General features: G+C 29.0%; 1 protein-coding gene across 1 annotated transcript in view; it reads left to right on the forward strand.

The window, feature by feature from the left end:
* LOC145323883 (uncharacterized) overlaps positions 1-20,862 on the forward strand; it is a 43,678-nt gene that overhangs the window by 6,218 nt on the left and 16,598 nt on the right. The window contains exons 3-7 of the mRNA XM_080166473.1: positions 176-270; positions 1,398-1,448; positions 4,143-4,204; positions 13,533-13,611; positions 15,466-15,535. Of these exons, the coding sequence (XP_080022599.1) occupies positions 176-270; positions 1,398-1,448; positions 4,143-4,204; positions 13,533-13,611; positions 15,466-15,535 (357 nt within the window). The remainder of the gene's footprint in view (positions 1-175; positions 271-1,397; positions 1,449-4,142; positions 4,205-13,532; positions 13,612-15,465; positions 15,536-20,862) is intronic.

Genomic DNA, 20,862 nt, shown 5'->3' on the forward strand with positions numbered 1-20,862 from the left:
ACATTTCCTTTCCTTTTCCTTTTTAAACACAAATTTTAAGTGAATGGTCAACCTTCCCCACCTACATTCATTCAAGTGTCCCTAGAGGTGAATACGCTAGTAGTTTTATAAAGTAATACGTCACTTCCATATAATTACCTAAATAAATAAATCATTAAAAATTGTATTTTTTCAGGCTTGAAAAACTGTGTAAAGGAGATGGAGGCAAAGTGACAATAGGAATAAGAGACGTAGTCTCTTCTTTTTATCTTAATTCTTCTTTAGTACCAGGTGAGTTTTTATAACGAGTGATAGAATGTTTGACTGTCTGTCTTTTTGATTGTCTGTCTGTCTAAAAAGTCTAAATGGTAACAAGAGATATTGTATCTTTTTTTATCTTAATTCTTCTTTAGTACCAGGTGTGTAATATATAATAATTACCATGATTTACGTCTGTATGTCTGTATGTCTGTCTGTTTATCTGACCTCTTTGATTATCTGTCTTTTTATTAAGTTAAATAGTAATAAAAGATATAGTATCTCCTTTTTTTATTATAAATCTTCTTTATTACCAGATGAGTAATCTATAAGAAGTGCTAGGATATATGTCTGTCTATCTCTGTGTCTTTTTGAATGTCTGTTTATACTTTTATTAGATATAAAAAAAACTCAGATTGTAAAATATAAGAGTGTCTTTTTTGTATTAAATGTCAATTTGAAATTTCCATTTTATTTTTGATATTTACACCTAATAATTATATATAACATTTATAAAATCTAACTTTTTTAAGTGACTTTAATATTTCATTTCATATCATTTTTAAAAGCGAAGCTTTTCTATAATTAGGGTCGGTCCGTACGTACGTCCGTCCGTCCGTCCGTCGGTCCGTACGTCCGTAACGGATAGCTTTTTTCGTTAATTTAGGCATGTTAGAATTGTCCTATCGATTTCAAACTTTGTATGGTGATTCCTGCAGTAATTAGGTACGATTTAGAAAGCGTAGCACTTCTATAATCATTACCAAAATGTCCGTACGTCCATTTTAAACATGTTGTTTTTTTAACTTTTTTAACATCAAATTTTATATGATCTAATTATCCGATTTATCTGATTTTTTGTATGCTGATTCCTGGGACAACAAAGTACATTATTATAAGCGAAGCAAATCTATAATTAAGTCCTAAAAATGTAAGTATTTCCATGAACAGTATTCTATATCAAGCAGTTTTTTTAATAAATTTACTTACAATTTTGCATCGACTCTCATACAAATTTATATTCTGATTATTCACTTCTGACACTATACAAGTATTAATGTCCGTTTGTCCTACCGTTTCAGCGCTTCGCTTTTATGGATGTTGTCATCCTTGTTATTGGATGTTTAACTATAATCTATTTAATATTGTTTTATTTTTAGGAGAAACATTTAATTGTCACATAGAGATGGTGGTACGATCATCAGACACAGGTATGGATACATTTTTTATTATCTTCCTTTGAACAGCAGACCCGACAGACCAACACATTGTAATTAAAAGTGGAGCTTTGCTCTCAAATAAAGATGTATTTTATTTAAATTTTACATATCCTATTATATAAAGTAGTAACAAAGCTTTTTTTGTCTGTAGTGAAGGATCTCGCTGACCGCTAAACCGATTTGGTTCTCCTTTGTGATGAAGCTTTTTATAAGTCCTGAGTTGGTTTTAGGCTATTTTATTTTTACAAAAAATTGTCTAAGTATTGTTTTAAACCATTTCCTGCCCTTCATATCCCTTCGAATATAGAGCTCCTAGTAAATTATAAGTAATTTGAAAATTATATTATTTAGGCATTAAAAAACAGTTATATAAAATAAAGCCTTAAACGATTTTTTTTCTAAGAAATATAATTAATCTTCTCTTCCAGATAATTGAAACTGATCAGGAATATAGGAAAAAGACAATACTTTTTATTAAAAAATGCTGAGCAAATGGTCTTCCATTTTTCTAACAAAGCAGTAGAAGGAAATATTTTTCTAGTATGGCCTCAAACCCGATTAACATACTGTAGATTAGAACCGTTTCCAAACCACACTGAACCACCATGTATAGCATCATTCTAATTACAGACAATTTCCCACGAATATTAAAATATAAATCATAAAATTAGCCCCTGCCTTCGGTAAAATAAAAATCATCAATGTAATACAAGGTTTGTCAGCCCCATCATTTGGGCTTTTGAGCAAACAAAACTGGTTTAATCTTATGCACAGAATTTGTCTATAATAAAATAAAATAAATAATTTTAGTTAGTATGAAATTTCAAGATTTAAAACCATAACTTTTGTTTTTATGTAAAATTGAAGTTTTTTTCACTTTAGTAACGTATTCGTATATCCTAGTAATGAAATGAAAAAAGTCCATCAAAATGATTAATTTCTATCTCAAAAGAGTTGATGATCAAATTAAGTCTAGAGAGTAAGGGATAGGTTGATAATGTTAAAATAATAATTTTGTCTGTTTGTAAGTCTATCTGCAATTCCTTAGTGTAACTCTTATGTATTCGTCTCGTGATTTCAATATTAAATTTAAACACACACACACATCAGTGAAGCTTTTTATAGGCAATTTAAAAATTTACGTTATACTGGCCAATCATTGGTCAATAAAAATGTATTCGCTATGATTTCAATTTTCGCAGCCAACTGGCTCTCGGAGCCGGCTAATTAAAGCATAGTGTATACCATTGGAAATTTAGTCTGTGTAATCATTGGTAATTTGTACTGAATAAGGTAATTTTTATAGGCACTATAAACAGCTTCACATCAGTCATAGACAGCGTCATTAGAAAGAGAAAAATGGAATTAAATCTAAAGCAGCAACGCAAATTGTCTTTGTTAGTTAATAGGAAGAACGATAACATAAATAGAAGTTTTGAAAAATTAAATAAGCCAAACAAAGAATTTTAAAAATATGATGAAAATATGAAAGTAAATAAGTGAAGTAAAAAAACGAATCATACAATTTTTACTGACGTACGGTCTTTCGGGCAGTTTTACAAAAAAAAACTTATCCTAAGATGTTTACTTATCCTTATATTCTTTAATTAAAGGAGGGTTGAAATCATCAAAAATCATCCTATATTGTATATTGTTCGGAAATTTCATTCAATTATCAATAATAAATTCTAGAAACTGTTTAACTTTTCATTTCGTGAAAACTTGAGTTCTTTGTTTAATTTAAACCTTTCATTTTATTGATAGAATTATCAAAATCAACATTTCAAATTTTATTCAATTAAATTCGAATTTATTTTATTTTATTTGGTCCTTTTTTAGCAGTTAGTAGAGAAATTACTCTACAATTTAAGATATCCATTTCTGTGAATCTTTTTGTATAGAAATCTATCAAACATATTTTTTTTTAAATTTCCTTCACTGTTGAGCATTTACTGTGTATATAAATAGCTGTCTGTTTGTCTGTAATGCTATAAGGTATTAGAGTTTATGTAGGTGAAATGTAAGTAAATTGCTTTCATTATGTCTGAAAATGCCTTTTAAGCTTCCTAAGGAAGATTTGCCATGTTGTCACCCTTTTTCTATAGAAATTAAATAGTTAATTTTCCCAAGGAGGGTTGGATACAGACAGACCCAAGGACGTCCAACGACAACGACAAAATTTACCCCTTCTAACAGATTTCAGGGGGGGGGTAATTACCCCCCAAAGCAAATTTTACCCCCGGGGTAAAAAAAGCTTGGACGCCCCTGGAAAGACCCCTTCTTCGCACCTCTGCTTATATTGTTTGCATAACTCAAGCCTTTCAATTACATATGTATTTTTTCATATTATCAGGAATCGCTGCTATTGAAATTGATTGTACATTCTTCTTGTGGTATGAAACTGTAATACCCAGGGATCTAAAGGTATAAGACAATGGCCGATAAATTGATGAACTTAACCAATAATGATACACAAAATTCCATCTTCTGTAGATTACAATAAGGGGTTGATACGTTTGGACTCTCAACTTGATAAATCTACCAATCAAAAAGTCATTAAAAGTCCCAAAAGTTGTTGGGCCAACGAATAAGAAAACGTTATTGAAATTTTTGCGGACTAGGGCAATAAACAGCCTATTGTCCTCTTCCTTCCTGGTAACTCCTAATATTTTTATTTAAATTTAGGAATGTTTGTATATTTTGAAGAGATGTTTTTATCAGAGCCAGATATTACTGGATGCAATCAGGTAAATATGTTTATCTTTAGTCAGGTTGCGCAGCATATTATTGGAATTAATATGAATTGATTTTGACGAAAAATCTATCCCCACGAAATTTCTATCCCTACGAAATTTCCATCCTTTACCATGTTTATGTCACAAGCCTTACTTTTTAGAGCAATTAAAAGGAAAATATTCTGGCCAATTGATAGGCTTTTTAGATTGCAATGTAAGAAATTTGCGGGCAAATGTCGTAAAATAAAAGTGTTTTTTTTTTGGTTTTAATGTTGAATTTATAGCGTTCAATAAAAGTCGTTATGTCTGACTTATCATCGACATGGCAATGTTTAAATATCATTTTAAATTTATATAAAGTATTGATAGGACAACACTTGTATGACGTTTATCTGAAAGTTATGTATTATTGAATTTACTATTATCACTAGAGCACTTTCCTGGTTATAAATTGTGGAATGCACCTGCCTTAGTAGCTGCAATTTCTAATATTTTGAGTTATATCGACAGGAATCAATTACATTACCTTCCTGCTGCATTGAAGTTAAACTAATTCTCTTTGATTTAAAAATAAATAGTTAGTTAGAATGAAAAGTTTGTTTTGGCTGCTTTGATTTGAAATTATAATGTTGAAACAAGTTGTATTAATGTAATTGATTTGGTATCCATACATAAAAGCAAAAAAATATCTTATCTCATATCTTGAGAATTGTAAATTTAAATAGAAAAAAAACATTTCTCAATATATTTAGCGGTCTATTTTTGGCTGTTCTGGAATCTACAATATACAAACATAAAAGAATTACTCATTTCATAAGTTAAGCTTTTCATATTGCCTAAAATTACGTTATACTGGCCTACCCTTAGTCAATTACAGTGTTACTGGCCTGTCATTGGTATTTTGGTCTGTGTATTACCGTACCATTGGTTATTTGTATTGTATGACGTCATTTTGTATAAGCAATATAAAGAGCTTCTTCAAAAGTTTAATTTCAATAGTTTCTTTTCTCTTTCTCTATTAGTTGGGGAAGCTAAGCCGTTAACAAATTCTAGAGCTATTCAATTTCTATTTGGACATTACTAATAAAAAATAAACTTGTTATGAAATTGTACATAAACAAATTTTTGTAATTAATTTTGCATTAGCGTAGTTGTGTAAACATTATTTAATTTGAATGCAATTTCCCAAACTTTATACATTTATGCATTTAATAAACATACCAGACTAGAGGTACATAATACACAATATTAAAGCCAAAGAATTATAGATCTTTACCCTAGCCATAGCATCTAGGAGATTTTGGGAAAGAGAGTAGCTTAAAACCTTACCAAGATTTAAATCTGAAAATGAAATAGCCAAAAAACAACACAGGACCTATGTGAAGCTTAACGAAACCATAAAACCCAATTGGCTCAATAGTTATTGAGAACTTAATCTTCAAACAGAAAAAAAACATTACTACTTTATATAATAGGATAGAGAGAAAACATTAATCTAATCTAATACCTGAATTGAACATTAATAACAAGGGCAGTAACCTATGAAATTACTCTATTAACTACAATGTAATCTTTTTAATTTATGTAGATTTTCTGATATTATGCTGTAAACTAAATACTTTGCCATTTCATAATTACAATTTTATATGTAAATGCAGATACTATAAAACTTATTTGTCATATAATATACATTACTAGCAGATACGCCCCTAGAGGCCTCTAGGGTCTCTTAAACCACCCATTTTTAATTTTAGTTTCAAAAAACGAATCAGTGATCTAAAGGGATAAGACAATGGCCGATAAACTGATGTACATTTCCCATGATGATACACAAAATTACCCCTTATGTAGATTATAAGTAGTGGTTGAAACGTTTTACACTCAACTTAAAGAACCAACCAATCAAAATTCAAAAATATATCACGATTATTTAGCGGACGAATATAAAAACATTATTATAAGACTTTGGGGACTTGTGTTATAAACAGCCCAATGTCCCCTCCCTCCCTGAGTCCAAATGGTCAGCTCCCAACCCAGAAGAAGTGTAAAATTTATGGTTGTAATAAAGGTTATTTTGTAGCTATAAATTTTTGTTTTCCTAACATGACCCATGTGTGTCCCCATACTGTTCATACACATCAACCATTTTAACTCATAGCAATACAGGACAATTATGTCCATAACTAGTTCAGAAATAACAAACTAGTAACAATGAAGACTGAAAAGGACAGTAAAATATATTCAAAATCAGTCAATAATTTAAATTTTTTTTTTTTATATTGTACATTGTATATCTTTTATATTTGAGACCGTTTTTGAAAAATTTAAACACCACTTTTCAAAGCGCTTTAAAAAGGTTTAAGGTTAACTAATTTTTAATGTTGATTTTTAAAAATTTTACGTCTTAGTTTGACTATTAAGTTATCTTAGAGTAGATTTGTCTTTGATTAATGATTTATTTTCAAATGTTACCTAATTTAAATTAATTAAAAAACATTGTTTTAGCTTTATATTAACAAAATTATACCAGCTGCAAAGTTAAAAGCAAAAATTCAGATATACTTTTACTGTATATGGATTAGTAAAAAGTTGTGTGTACCAGCCAAGCAAAATAATCCTGAATTAAATTCATATTTGCCAAAGAAAATTGTACAATTTTGCAGTAGCAATATTTTCAAAAACTACAGAAATGTTTCTACTTAAAATATGAAATTATAAATTTAACATAAATTGATATAATGGTACTAAGGAAGAGTTGGTTTAAAAATAGGTTTGTTGAAGAATAAAAAGGATATAAAAGGTCTACTTAAGTTATGATTTTTCAAGTTTATTTTTCCACATGTGTTAAATAAGTGTATAACAGGCAGGCTTAATGGCCAAGAGACAACATCAGAAACTTGTACACTCAGTAAAAAGCTTTGCTATTTATTTTTTTGGCTACATTGACTGGAGACCAATTTTGCAGGAAAGGCATGTTGCAGCAATTTTTTGGCAATTATAAGGATTTCTTTTTACACTTTACAATATAATAATTTACATTTTTTTCTGCTTACTGTGGATTACAATTTTTAGAACAGGAAGAAATGGTTATTTTCTCATTGTTGTTAAAACAGGAAGAAATGGTTATTTTCTCATTGTTGTTTAATAACATTAACAAAGACGATCACATAAGTATAAATTACCTTGAAAATTGTCCTCAGGGGGCAAAGTCCTCTCCACGCCATCTTGGAACCTACTTCTGTTATAAGCATCCTATAAAGTTGTAAAGTTTTTTTGTATTTAGCTTAGGATTTCAATAAATTCTTAAATGAAGCTTTACATATGTCCAAAGGTGGTATGGATTTATTGAATTAAGTTTTCAAATGGTTTTAAGCTATTTTTCTGCTCTTTCCTATCTTTCTAGATGCTTGGAGAGCAGCCACTTGCCGATTATAAAGTAAGAAAGAATTCAACAATTATAAAGTTCAAAACTGAAAAGGATATACATGTTATGCAAACTCTGATTTACTATCAAATGTTTTAGTAAGTTCAAACTGTATATAATTCTTCTTTATAAATAAAACAAATGAAACGTTACTTTTTCCACTTTTTGAAGATGATTAAAGTCACTCCATAGATTGTGACGTCATACGAAAAAATAGCTAATAAGAGGCCAGTATACACTGTAATTTACCAATGGTAAAATTTATTTTGACCTATCATTGTTTATTTTATCTTATGACGTCATAATTTGTGGAGGGACTTTAATCATCTTCCACTTTTTTTACTTTACCTGCAAAAAGCTGATTTTTAAAGACCCAATCCTTAATCAGTCTTTACCTTGTATAGAAAGATATGTATAGTTCTTGCCCCGAAATTATTATACAATTTTTATGTCAATGCAATGGTATAATTTTTTACAAATTTGAGTTATTTTTTGTCTAAAAAGGTCTGTTTATAATAATATTTGGGTTACAAGAAATTTTATTTTGATATTTGTTACAAGAAGCAGAATGTTGCTTACCAGCCCTTCATTGGCATAGTAATGTGAAACATTAAATAGTGTTTATCTAAATTAACAACAAATATCATAACACATGTCAGGATTTCATTGAAATAAAAAGATTTAACATTTAATATCATATAAAAAATAATTTTAAACTAAATTTTTCAAATTTTATAGCTGCTAATTAATGAACAGTGTGTTAGGGGAGATTTTTAAAGTGGAAAACATCAGTTAAATATGCACCAATTTTACATTACACAAGTGACTACGCCACTATAACCTGTATAGGCACCTAATGAGAGAGGCCAGGGGGTTATCTTTTAGTGGGAGGGTAAAGATACCCTCCCAATAAAAGTTTAAAACTTTCACTGGAGCTATACAAAGCTTTATAGTATAAGAGAACCATATTATTTTTGCGGTTAATGAGATCCTTAAGCTTCCAAAAAAAGGCTCACTGCTATTTATAAAAGGAAAACATTACAATCAAAGTTTATAATGATGATACATTCACAGTGAGGTGGGAACACCATATTATATTATGCAGCACTATAATCTAAATATTATGCTAATTTTCATTCAATTCACGTCAGATTCTAACCGCATTGAAGCTAAAATCGTCCCTGCAATTAAACACGAAATCAAAACTAAAACTAAAATGAATTTTTAATAATCTAAAATCTATCATCCAATGATTGAAAAAAAATAAGTTTTGAAGTAAGGTAACTTTACAAAATGTCTCAAAAATCAGCCATATGACGTCATAAAAATTGAGGATTATATAAATCTTTTTTAGGGGTTTTCTTTCCCACTTCTACTCTCATCTCCATCATTTTATGACGTCACATGGCTGATTTTTGAGACACTTTTTAAAGTTACAGAAGTAAGAGTGAATTTGTTACTAAAAATCTCTTAAATCAACTATTTGCCCCTCAAAAAAGCTTTATCTTCTGCTTTTAGGTCTTTTAGTCTTATAGCTAACATATAATTCTTTGATTTTAGTGGTTTTGAGTTAACACTAGCACACTTAAAGCCTGTTTAAAGTGGCTTCATCCCTTTGTTTTGATACATAATAGTAGGCTAGTAAAATAAACAGCCTTTCAAATATAAGAAAAATATCCTATAATATCTTATCATAATAGTTAAATGTGAAAAGAAATAGAATAAAAAGTTGAATTTCAGTATTAAGAAGAATATTATATTTAGAGTAATAGAGACAGAAAAAGAAAGAGAGAGAGAAAAAGAAAAAGATAGCTTAGACAGAGAAAGAAAGGAAGAGAAAAAGACTAGATATATAGATTGATAATGAAAAATTGGGTATCAAGAAAGAGACTAGACAAGAAGAGACAGAGAAAGAGAGATAGAAAGATAAAAGATAGATTGATCGAATTAGAGAGTGAGAGAGAGAGTGAGAGAGAGAGAGAGAGAGAGAGAAAAAGAGAAAAAGAGAGAGAGAGAGAGAGAGAGAGAGAGAGAGAGAGAGAGAGAGAGAGAAAGAAAGATAGATAAATGATAGAGAGAGAGAGAGAGAGAGAGAGAGAAAGAGAGAGAGAGAGAGAGAGAGAGAGAGAGAGAGAGAGAGAGAGAGAGAGAGAGAGAGAGAGAGAGAGAGAGAGAGAGATAGATAGAAAGAAAGAAAGAAAGAGAGAAAGAAAGAAAGAAGAAAGAGAAAAAAGAGAGGGAGAGAGACAGAGACAGACAGAGAGAGACAGAGAGAGATACAGACAGGGATACAGAAAGAGAGAGTGAGAGAGAAAAAAAGATAAAATAAGAAACAGAAAGATAGTACATTTTAGATAGAAAGATATAGAAAAATTTTCATTAATGTAATAAAAAATAGTTGGTTTTCCAGCCAGAATTTTTATAACAATATTTTCTTTATTTTCTTTCTAATTATCTTTTTAATATAAACACACAACTTTTCAGAAATATAGGAACCAAAAAAATATTTGAATGAAATTTGTTTTTGTTTTAGTTGTACAAGTGGCTATAATAAAATTCACATGTTGTTTATTAAAATACACCCCACAAAAAAATTATGAGTAGTAGGAAAATAGCCTAAAACCAAACTTGGATTTAAGAATTTAATAGCCTAAAACCATGCAGGGACCTATTAGGATCTTTCATAAAATGTAGAATTCAATTGGTTCAGTAGTTATAAAATATCTTTAGCTACAGACAAATGTAGGATATGAACAGTTAAATTTTTAACTTGTAATTTCACAAATAAAGTCAAATACTGTTATAAAAATGCTTCTTTTCAATATTTCAGCCATAAAAAAAACTTTTAAAAATTCAATGTAATTAACATTAAGCCAATTAAAATTGCTTGTCCATCACATGGACAAACATCCATCTAAATTATTATTAAATGAGATACCTATCATTTAATCACTAAAAGAAAATGTAACTTAGTTGTGACAAAAGAAAATTATTTGTATCTCTAGAAAGCTAGTATTCTTATAAATAAACAATATTTTAATCCTAAATATATATTTTACACTATCAAGTTGATTATAAAAGACAAAGAAACAAGAAAAAATATTTTCAAAGCATCAATATTAGACTAGAAATATTGTATAGGGTCTTATGCAAGCAATTTAACTTAAAGGTGTAATAAAGAAAAGATTGTTTCAGTATAAATGATTATAACTGACTTTTTTATGACATTTACCTTGCAGTTTAATGATAATGAATTATGTTATATAATGCACGGATCAAAAGGGATAAGACAAAGGCCGATAAATTGTATACAATGACACAAAACTTTTATTTTTTTATTTGGTGACATTGTATAGACTCATAACAGAAATACTTTCTTATTGAGATTCTTGTTTTTGTTTGTTTATTTGTCAATAGTAAACATAGAGATGTTATAAAAGAGTCGAATGTTTAGAAATTAGAGTAAAACAATAGAAGGGGAATGGGTGTAATAACTGTATGTCTCTACCCTGGGGACCATGTGCCGACTTTCAATTGGGTCATCGAATATCAACCAATATCGTGGGGAATATTAACATAGCCAAGTCGCTACAAAAGAGCAGAATGCAATTTGCTAGCAAATGATAAAGGTCCCAATCAGGGGGATCCAGGACGATGTCTGGTTATACATCTATATTTATAGATGTATTATTTAGATATCTCTAGAATTAGAAGACAATAAAACATAATTGAAATAATGACTAAGCTTGGAGTTGTAATAAAAGAGTAGAATATTTGAAAAATCTAAAATTAGACGACAATAAAACTAATTAAAAATAAAGACTATTCTAGGAGATGGAATAAATGAGTAGAATAATTGGGGAATTCTAGGAATTTGAGACAATAAAACTAAAAAGAATTGAATAAGATAATCCCTCCCCCATATACTTTGTTTTAATTTGTAATTCTTGAGTAATGGTACCTAACCTGAAATGATTATCAATGATTAAAAGTTTTTTTTTATTGGTTGTAGGTTTCAATAAAATCATATGATTTAGTAATGAATTTTGGTGTGTTTCTAATTTTGTTGCATATAGAAGTAGGAATACAAATATGCAATGTAGCTCTAATTACCTAATCTAATAAAGATATACACACACTTTCTCTTAGTAAGGTAGCTAAACAGGAAATAATGTAGATATGGTTCTCTACTAATTAGATTCCTAAGAATGTCTTTCAGCTGGGTATCTAACCATGAAAGGGAGTAATAAAAGGTTCTTATGGCCTATTATATTCTGGTAAGCCGAGCGTTCTCGGCCCACGGGGTAACGAGTTCGGATTCAACGAGCCCTAGCCTTTAATTATTCTACCAAACAAACAAGCAGGATTCAATCATACAGAAATTATATATTTAAACTGAATAATATTTACAAGCAATGTTTACTATATATATACAACAGATTATAACAATGGTTAGGTTTGAAGGGGGTGTGGGACGCTAGGGCTTAGCTCCCGGCGGTAGACAGGCTGTGGGGGTAGCGGTGGTAAAAGGGGAGGCAGCGCCTCCCGGTTATATAAGCGCGTGAGGGACGCGTGATAGTTGCATGTTTGAGTCCCCTCCCCACATTTAGGCAGGTCAGTTTGACCGCTGGGTGCGGGGTCAACAGCGGTCATGAGATAGATGGTGATATAATAAGATTAGTGCAGGGGGTTTGTTATCATAAGTCACAGCGAAGCAACTCTGTAAACGGCCTGTCCGTCTGGGTGTCGTATTACCACAATATCAATGATGCATATTTTTATTTTAATTGGGTAGCTAAAAGAATTTTTTTTATAAAGGTTGTTAGTTTTTTTAAAAATACACAACCCTAATATTAGTTAGGTATTTGATTTTTTTATCATCATTAAAAGAAAGATCTTAGTGGACTATTGAAAAATAGATCAACTTATGTTTGTAGCTACCAAACTCGTGTCTTAAACAAATAGTGTTTATACATAAAAGTTAGTTAAATTTGTTACTTGAACGTTTTTAATTTGTTTATGTTAGACTTTAACAATAAGCTTGATAAAGTACTATTGTAAATACTCTTTACTATGGCGACTTCGCCCCTAGCATCTAGAGAACAGATAAAAAACCTAAAACCATTGTAAAGTGTCAAAAAATGTAGAAAAAAAGGGTGAAGGGGTTAGATAACTGTATGTCCCCACCCCGTGGACCCTGTGCCGACTTTCTATTGGATCTTTGATTAACAGTTAATAGCATCGTACAGCCAAGTCGCTACTAAAGACTTAAAAGTAATTAGCTAGCAGTCAAAAATGTCATCAAGACTGGGGCCAGGTAGTTGTCTGGGTTATACATCTATACTTATGACATTTATTTTACATTATATAAACGCTTGAACAAACAAACAAACAAACATGGTAATACAATTTGTTGTACAATGTCAAATTATACACAAAATGAAAATCTCTAGTAAAGGTACAAGTATAGAGTCTTGCCAATTGTAAGAAAGATTATAGGTTCGAGTCTCATGTCGAGTAAAAAAATAAACGATAATTAGATGTTTAGATGTTTTCTTATTCATTGGTCTAGCTACTTTGGGGACTCTAATGAATTTTCACAAAGTTGAGTGTCCAAACGTTTTAACCACCAATTGTAATCAACAGAAGGTGTAATTTTATGTATTACTATTATCATTGGGGAGGTTAATGCATTTGTAGGTCGTTGTCTTATACCTTTACATCCCTTTACAATGGGTTAATGTATTTTACCATAAATATGCAAAGTTAGTATTTTAGGATCATAAAATAAAAAAGGTTGGTTATCTTTGGAGTATTAAGATGAGTGTTTGAAGAGACATGAAGCCTATCAAGTGGCAATATGAAGTGAAAAAATCACCAGTTTGATGTTTTGTACTTAAATCTCATTTTTTTCAGGATTTCGTGCAATTTGGTCGAGATATTCTGTTTGTTACTTCACATCTGAGCAAGAAATACTGCGGCAGACAGGAAAAAGGTAACCCTGCAGGGATAGGTTAGGAATAATGACAGAATTAGGTCAAATTTAAAGACTAACGGGAAAGAGTAGCCCCAATGGGGTAGGTTAAATCCGCAAGGTTAGGTCAGGTTAAGATACTCACGGGAAAGGAAGTCATGCAGGGATAGTTTGGGCATAATGACGAAAAAAGTTAAATATGCAGGGTTAGGTCAGGTTTTTAGACAACCGGGAAAAGGTATCCCCAAAGGGATAGGTTAGGCATAATGACAGATATCTAATCCAACCATTTAAATCAGGAAATCTGAAAAGCATATTGTTTTATTTTGAATTTGAATAATTTGATTTATAGATTGTTCCCCCCCCCCAAAAAAAAAAAAGAATTCCTCTTAAAACCAGCCTAAAGCCTACAATACAATGTTTACTTTAACTTTCAAAACTGGAGGTTTTAGACTTCTGGATTTTTTATATTATGTTTATTGTTTATGTATCTTGCCCCTGGTGTGTTCTTGTTCTTATATTGAATTCACACCCACAGACATTAGCAGATAAATAATACAAAAAGTCGTGTTAACTAATTATACATTATTAGAGCTGAGGTGGGTTCTTAAAAAACATTTACCCCACTAAAATCATTTTGGAACATTATAACCAGTGGGGCAAATACAAAATTTGATAATATTGATTCTTTAAAAACTTTTACCCCACTGTTTATAATGTTACAAAAAATACAAAAAAATCCCAAGCTTAAGGACAGCTTCACATTGTAATTTTTTTAAAATTAAAACTAATAAATCGAAGTAAAAGGAATTAACTGCTTACAATTGACTCAAAAAAAAATTGCTCTTAAAAAAGGGAACAAATTGCTGAGAAAAATTGTCTTCACATGTGAAGTATAGGCCTATACAAAATGGCGGCAATCAATAAATATCAGGGGTGCCAAATTTTATTTGAATTAAAATTTTAATTTTTTTTGTCCTTGTTGGTATTTGTTTTTTTTTAGACATGTTTTTAATGCTTAATTTAGTTATTTGAAAATTTGAAAAATCTCTGAATAAAAAAAATTCCAAATTTAATTGTGGCTACCCAACTTAAAAAACCTTACCCCACTTAACTTTGGAACACTCTTTGGAACATTAATTTGCCCCACTATTTTTCTCAATTAATTTTTTTTTTAAGAATGAAAATCACATTTACCCCATTTGATGTTCCAAAAAAATGGGAAAAACAAGAGGGCAAATGAGTGTTCCAAACGAGTGTACCAAAGTTCAGTGGGGTAAGGTTTTTTAAGAACCCACCTCTGTACTATTTTTGTCTACTTAAATATAAAAGGTTTTTAATTGATATTTTAATATTCCTAGAAAATTGTTTGTAATACGTTGCTATGCATGATTTTCAGCACGGCTGGGAAACGGTTCAACTCAGGAAGAAAGGGGACAGTGGGCTGTTTATTACAGTAGTCCCCAAAGTTTTAATAACGTTTTCTTGTTTTTTAGCTCAATAACTTTGGGGTCTTTTATTGAATTTGATTGGTTGATTCACTGTGTTGAGTGTCCAAACAGTTTAACTAATAAAAAGAGTAATTTTGAGTATCTTCAGAGATGTACATCAATTTATCGGTCATTGTCTTATCCCTTTAGATCTCTGGGTTCTAATCCAGCGGATATTAATCGGATTTGAAGTCATACTGCAAAAGATATTGCTAGTCAATAAATCAATTACATAATAGAAAATTTCCTACATCAAAGCTTTTAAAACAGTTAAATCTGGATTTTCACTTACTTTTATTCACCAATTGTTCCAGAAATTAAAGAATTTGTCAGAACAGATAGATAAAACTTAAACACAAACTTATTATCTTTTTTATTATTTTAGTTACTCTGGCCAAGTGTGATAAGAACAGGACAGCAGGAATGCCTTCTCCAGCTTTAAACCTGGCTGACAGGTAAATAATTGTTGATTGATTTGATTGGTGGATTGATTCGAACCCGCGGCATTAGCGTTAATATTTGTCGTTATTTGCTTGTCGTCGGTGATTTGTCGGGGGCTAATGTCTTAGCCCATAAACATTCAGTTTTTTAGTTAGACAATTATAATCAAATGAGAATCTAGCCCCTATTCTTAAAGGATGGATTGACTAATAATTTATAGAAGCTTTTATTTTTATCTTATTTTTTGTTTTTCAAAATAAATAAATATATGTATATTGTATACTTTTATTTTTATTAATATCCAAATGAATGCACAGTGTAAAGAGATATTCAAGTACCCTTATATTCTTATTAGGTAAATATCAAGGATGAAGGGGATATTACACTGTATATTATACTAGTACTCAAAGTTTAATGAATATATCCTTCTTAAAGACTTTAAACATTTTATACTTTTATCAAATCTTGATTGGTTGGTTAAAACAATCAGTCAACCATTTTAATTTACTGAAGAGGTAATTCTAATCATCATTTGGGTTGTACATTAATTTAGTATCATTTGTTCTATCCTTTTAAATCCCTGAGTACTGAATAAATATACACATATACACAAATATATTTAATAAACAAAATATATATTAATATATTATTATTTATGTGTAAAATGCATGAAGTAAAGAGTTACACAGGAAGTGTTTTTATGCTGAAACGAAAAAATATACATTAAATGAGCAAACAAGCTACTTTACAATTTTATCTGATATTTAGTTCTTTTTTAGGAACCTAAATTATTATTTTAAACAGCAAATTGCTAGTGTCTTTTAAAATGGAATTTGGAACTTCTATTTATTAATTTTGGACAACTTTAAAGTATTGCAACTTGTAACACAATGTATTTATAATGAATTTAAAATGTTAGCATATTTGGTTTATTGAAACTTTGAGAACACTCTGTATCCATATTTGATGGTGGAAGCTAGAGAATTGCTGGGTAGTATACTCCCTAGAGAGAATAAGGAGCACTTTTGGGTGTTCCTTCCATGTAGTTACATAGTTATCTCCATAGAGAATATAAGGAGCTTTGATGGGTGTTACTACTATGTAGATGGTGAAAATTTCCCTAGAGGGAATAAGGAGAGCTGGTTGGTGTTTCTACCATTAGGCTTTCAGTATTTCTCCTAGAGAGAAGATGAAGTAATAGTGGGTGTTCCTTCTATACAGCTGTATTTGTGATTATAATACAATGTAATTACTTTATACATAAATGTATAACATTGTACCAACATGTAGCTCTCTGTCCAACTTTTGAAAACTTAAAATTATATCAAAATTCAAATTTACACAAAAATATCATATTCTAAAGTGAAATTAACAACTTAATTGTTGACAACAACAACAAAAAATTATATTTATTTTATTATAGATTTTCCCAAGTATTCTAATTTTCATTTACTCCCATCTATATCCACTCATTCAATAACATTTTTGTTCTTTTATCTACCTCTTTTATTTAATCTGAAAAACACCTAATTATGTGGTAGATTTTAAACCTATTACTAGATTTATTGTCTACCTTATTTTGGTTTAACAAAAGTAATTTCTTATCCTGTTGTAGTCATTAGCATTATTAATTATTCATAAAACAGCATAGAAAGGATAAAGAGAATTAGCAAAACCAATTTCTTTTGTACTCAATAAGGAAAACTAAGATATAAGAATAAGCATGCTAACCCACCAAAAATAAAAAAAAATTTAATATAAATATTTTTTAGTTACATGGTAGTTTAATTTTGCATTGTTACTGATAAACAGTTCTTCTAAAATTCTTAATATAAAATTCTTGCGAAAAAAGAAGTCTTAAAATATTCACTCGTACTAACTTTACTTTAGATTTAAAAAGTTTAACAAAAGTTTCCTTAATCCCTTTCCTTTCAAAGATGGACTTACCCAAGACTTCAAGACTTTTACATCAACCTTATTTTAGTTCAAATGTCTAAAAGTTGAAAAAGAGTTTAGAAAGAAATTCAAATAAAAAGATCTAACTATTATTTGTTTGGAATTAAATTAATAAGTTGTAAGGATAACTAAAATAAGGTTTTCAAGGAATAATTATGAATAATATCAAATTTAAGAGATGAATATTTCAGTGTTAAAATAGTGGCAAAGAAAATATTATCTTACACCAAAACTACATATGCTTTGTATCTTGAGCAAATCTTTAAAAAGTTCTGTATGCAGAAGTACATTCACCATTACAATTACTATCTTGACAAAGATTTCAAAGTGAAACTTAAAATTTAGTTATAAATTGAATTAATTTATTTAGAAGTACAGCAATATACCTTTTTTAAAGCTTAAGACTTCTTACAGAATAGCTATATTTTCTTCTGCTATAAAAAGGGTCAATGAGAAATAGGAAAAGAGATGCTCCCTTGAAAATTGAATAAAAATTACCTATAATTAAATTAGAACCTCTATTTTACTCTTTTCTAACTTATATCCAAGCCAAATAAAACCAATCATATAATTATTAGTTATTAACATAAAGGTGAGTATCTTTTTGTAATAAAGAAATCTAACTATTGTTGGACATGGTTCTAAAATGTATATATAAAGAGATGCATTTGTAAAAAGGATGTATGTGCATTCTGGCGCAGTTTTTGGCAACCACACAGAAAGTTGGCAGGAGAGCCACCAAAAGAAGTACACAAGGTGTAATTTTATGCTTTAATAAGAACATAAGAAAAGATTTTCTAATAGTATATACATTTTATTGTGAATATTATTGCAATAAGAAAACAGTACTTTTATCAAAAGGTAAATTTAGCATAAAAAATATAATATATATCATTTTTGTCCAACAATAATAAGGAACAGCACAATTTTCTATTTGAATTACTAAGCTTTTAAAAAGACAGTATGTACATATGATGGAAATATAAAATGTTTGTAAATTTGTTTGTGATACAGACGCATTTTAACAATAATAGTGCTACTACAATTTACTCAGAGTAATTAGTCATTAAGATATAGTAGAGAAATTTTTAGAAATTTGATTGTTCATTTGTCATAACAATAAAATATTATTATTATAAGTAAAAGTTTCAGATGCATTTTTGTAGTTGGTTATTTACTTTAACCAACATGGTTTCTTCATTATGTTTCCTTTCCTCTTCAATCAAGACAGACCTTGAAATTTTTACTTTTGTTAGATAAGTAGCATCTCTTAGACCTTTTATTTTTTAAAGTACTTATTTTTATAACATTTATTTATTTTTACAAATTAAGTTGTAATTTTTTTCAAACACATAATAAAAATATATCACATTAGGATAAAAACTTTTTTCATCCCTATTTGTTTTGCTAAATGAAACACAATTTTTCTTCTATTTTTAAGATTTTTTATCATGAATAATTTGTTACCAGAAATGATCATATAGCACACATATGTTATGTTAAAGTAAATTGTATTAATGTGTAAATATATTCAATAGACTTGCCTTAATATGATTAAGCTCTATTTGATTACCTAAATAAGGAGAGTAGTAATATAATATGTTCAGGAAAGCAACAATTTTTAGATTATTTATTTTTGTTTTCTTTATAATAACAAGGATATAACATTCATAAAAAAGACAAGAGTTGTTCAATATAGTTTGTTGTAATTTTTTAGCAAGACCTATAAATTTTTTTTACTGTCGCCAGAAACTTAATAATTCATGAATAATATTCAGTATTTCCAAAAAAATCTGCCAGATATAAATACAAATCCAGCAATGCAATTTTTTAATATCTACAGTCAAAGCAAAAATCACTAAAATGTTAAATAAACACAGCCATATCCAATTCTTACTTTTTAACATCTTAGCAATCACAATCTAAACTAAATCCTAGCAGTCTAATTTTTCAATAATCTGTACCTAATAGGCCTAAAAACATGCTATTTAAAAAAAAACTAAAATATTAAATAAAAACAACATATAATGAGTAGCCTCACACCTACTGGCTCATTTTTTGCAATCTTTTCAACATGAAAAAATGTCCTGTGTTTTTCTTTGAAAAAGTTTTGCAAAAATTTGAAGAAATCTTTGAATTTAACTCTGTGTTGAACAATTTTTCCTAGCCTGCACAGAATGTTGAAACAAATCAGTAAATAAAATACTTTTTCATTAGAATTTCATAACAAAACAGAAGAGACATAATATTAAAAAATATTAAATATTGAAACAATATACAAACTTAAAAGTTTAATATCATTATGTTCAGAATGATCTTTACAAGACATAGACCATAGATCATGTAGAAGGCTTTTAGGAGAAGACAGGTTTTAAGCTTTTAAACATTAAAATTGAAGAATGTATTTATCAATGTCATCAATTGCACTCCCTCAAAAATACTAAATTAGAAAGTGCATCAACTTTTAAAGATAAAGAAATACAATTCTGAACATTTTCTTTTTAAAATAAGATTTTGGTTGTTTTGGATAAATGGTTCAAAATTCGCACACAACCTTTCAAACATCTCCACAAAACTTTGTCTATTAGAGTGATTCCTTGGGATACCTGTATACTTGATTTACAGCATAATATCAAGATAGACTAGACAGAAGATCAACAGTCTTTCACATCAATATCAAGCTTGTATTTTTAGGATTGTTAGTTTAGATACATGGAAGTTTATAGAATTTTCTTAAATTTAAATGAAAATGTTATTATGAAAAGATTGTCTTATTTTAAGGAATAAAAAAATATAAATCTCAAAATTCATTTAACACTGATTTTTTTCTTTAAACACATTTGATGATCTGTCTTATTTAGGTGATGATGTGTCAAATTAATGAAAATTTTAATGCAACCAATCATTTACCAAAAAAAACTCTAGAGAAGCTTTCTTAATAAAAATCTTACAATATTAATTATGCAATGATGTTGTTAATGATGTATTTATGTATGAATAATTAGATATGGATTATCAACCCATAATTTTTATACCATAAACTACTCTTTTAATCATTATGTGTTTCCACAAGAATAATTGCTTTATTTTTTCCCTTAAATTGTATCTAATATAATATTTCTATCTTAGATTGCCATCTATCTAAATTGACAATCTGTCTAAAGTATAATTGTATAGGACTCCAAATATCTACTATTATTATATTGTCAACATGTTAATTACACAGCAAATAACTACCCATTTATTTATTAAAATGTGTCTATTATACTTTGCATTTTAAACTGTATATTTTTTCTATTTATCTTAACTATATTTCACTAACTATCTATCTTTTTCTCAAGTATATCTATTATTATAAAACGTTATATTACAATTCATTTATTAA

The sequence above is a fragment of the Acartia tonsa genome, chromosome 7, assembly GCF_053477335.1.
Source record: "Acartia tonsa isolate MP-2025a chromosome 7, ASM5347733v1, whole genome shotgun sequence".
Taxonomy (NCBI): domain Eukaryota; kingdom Metazoa; phylum Arthropoda; class Copepoda; order Calanoida; family Acartiidae; genus Acartia; species Acartia tonsa.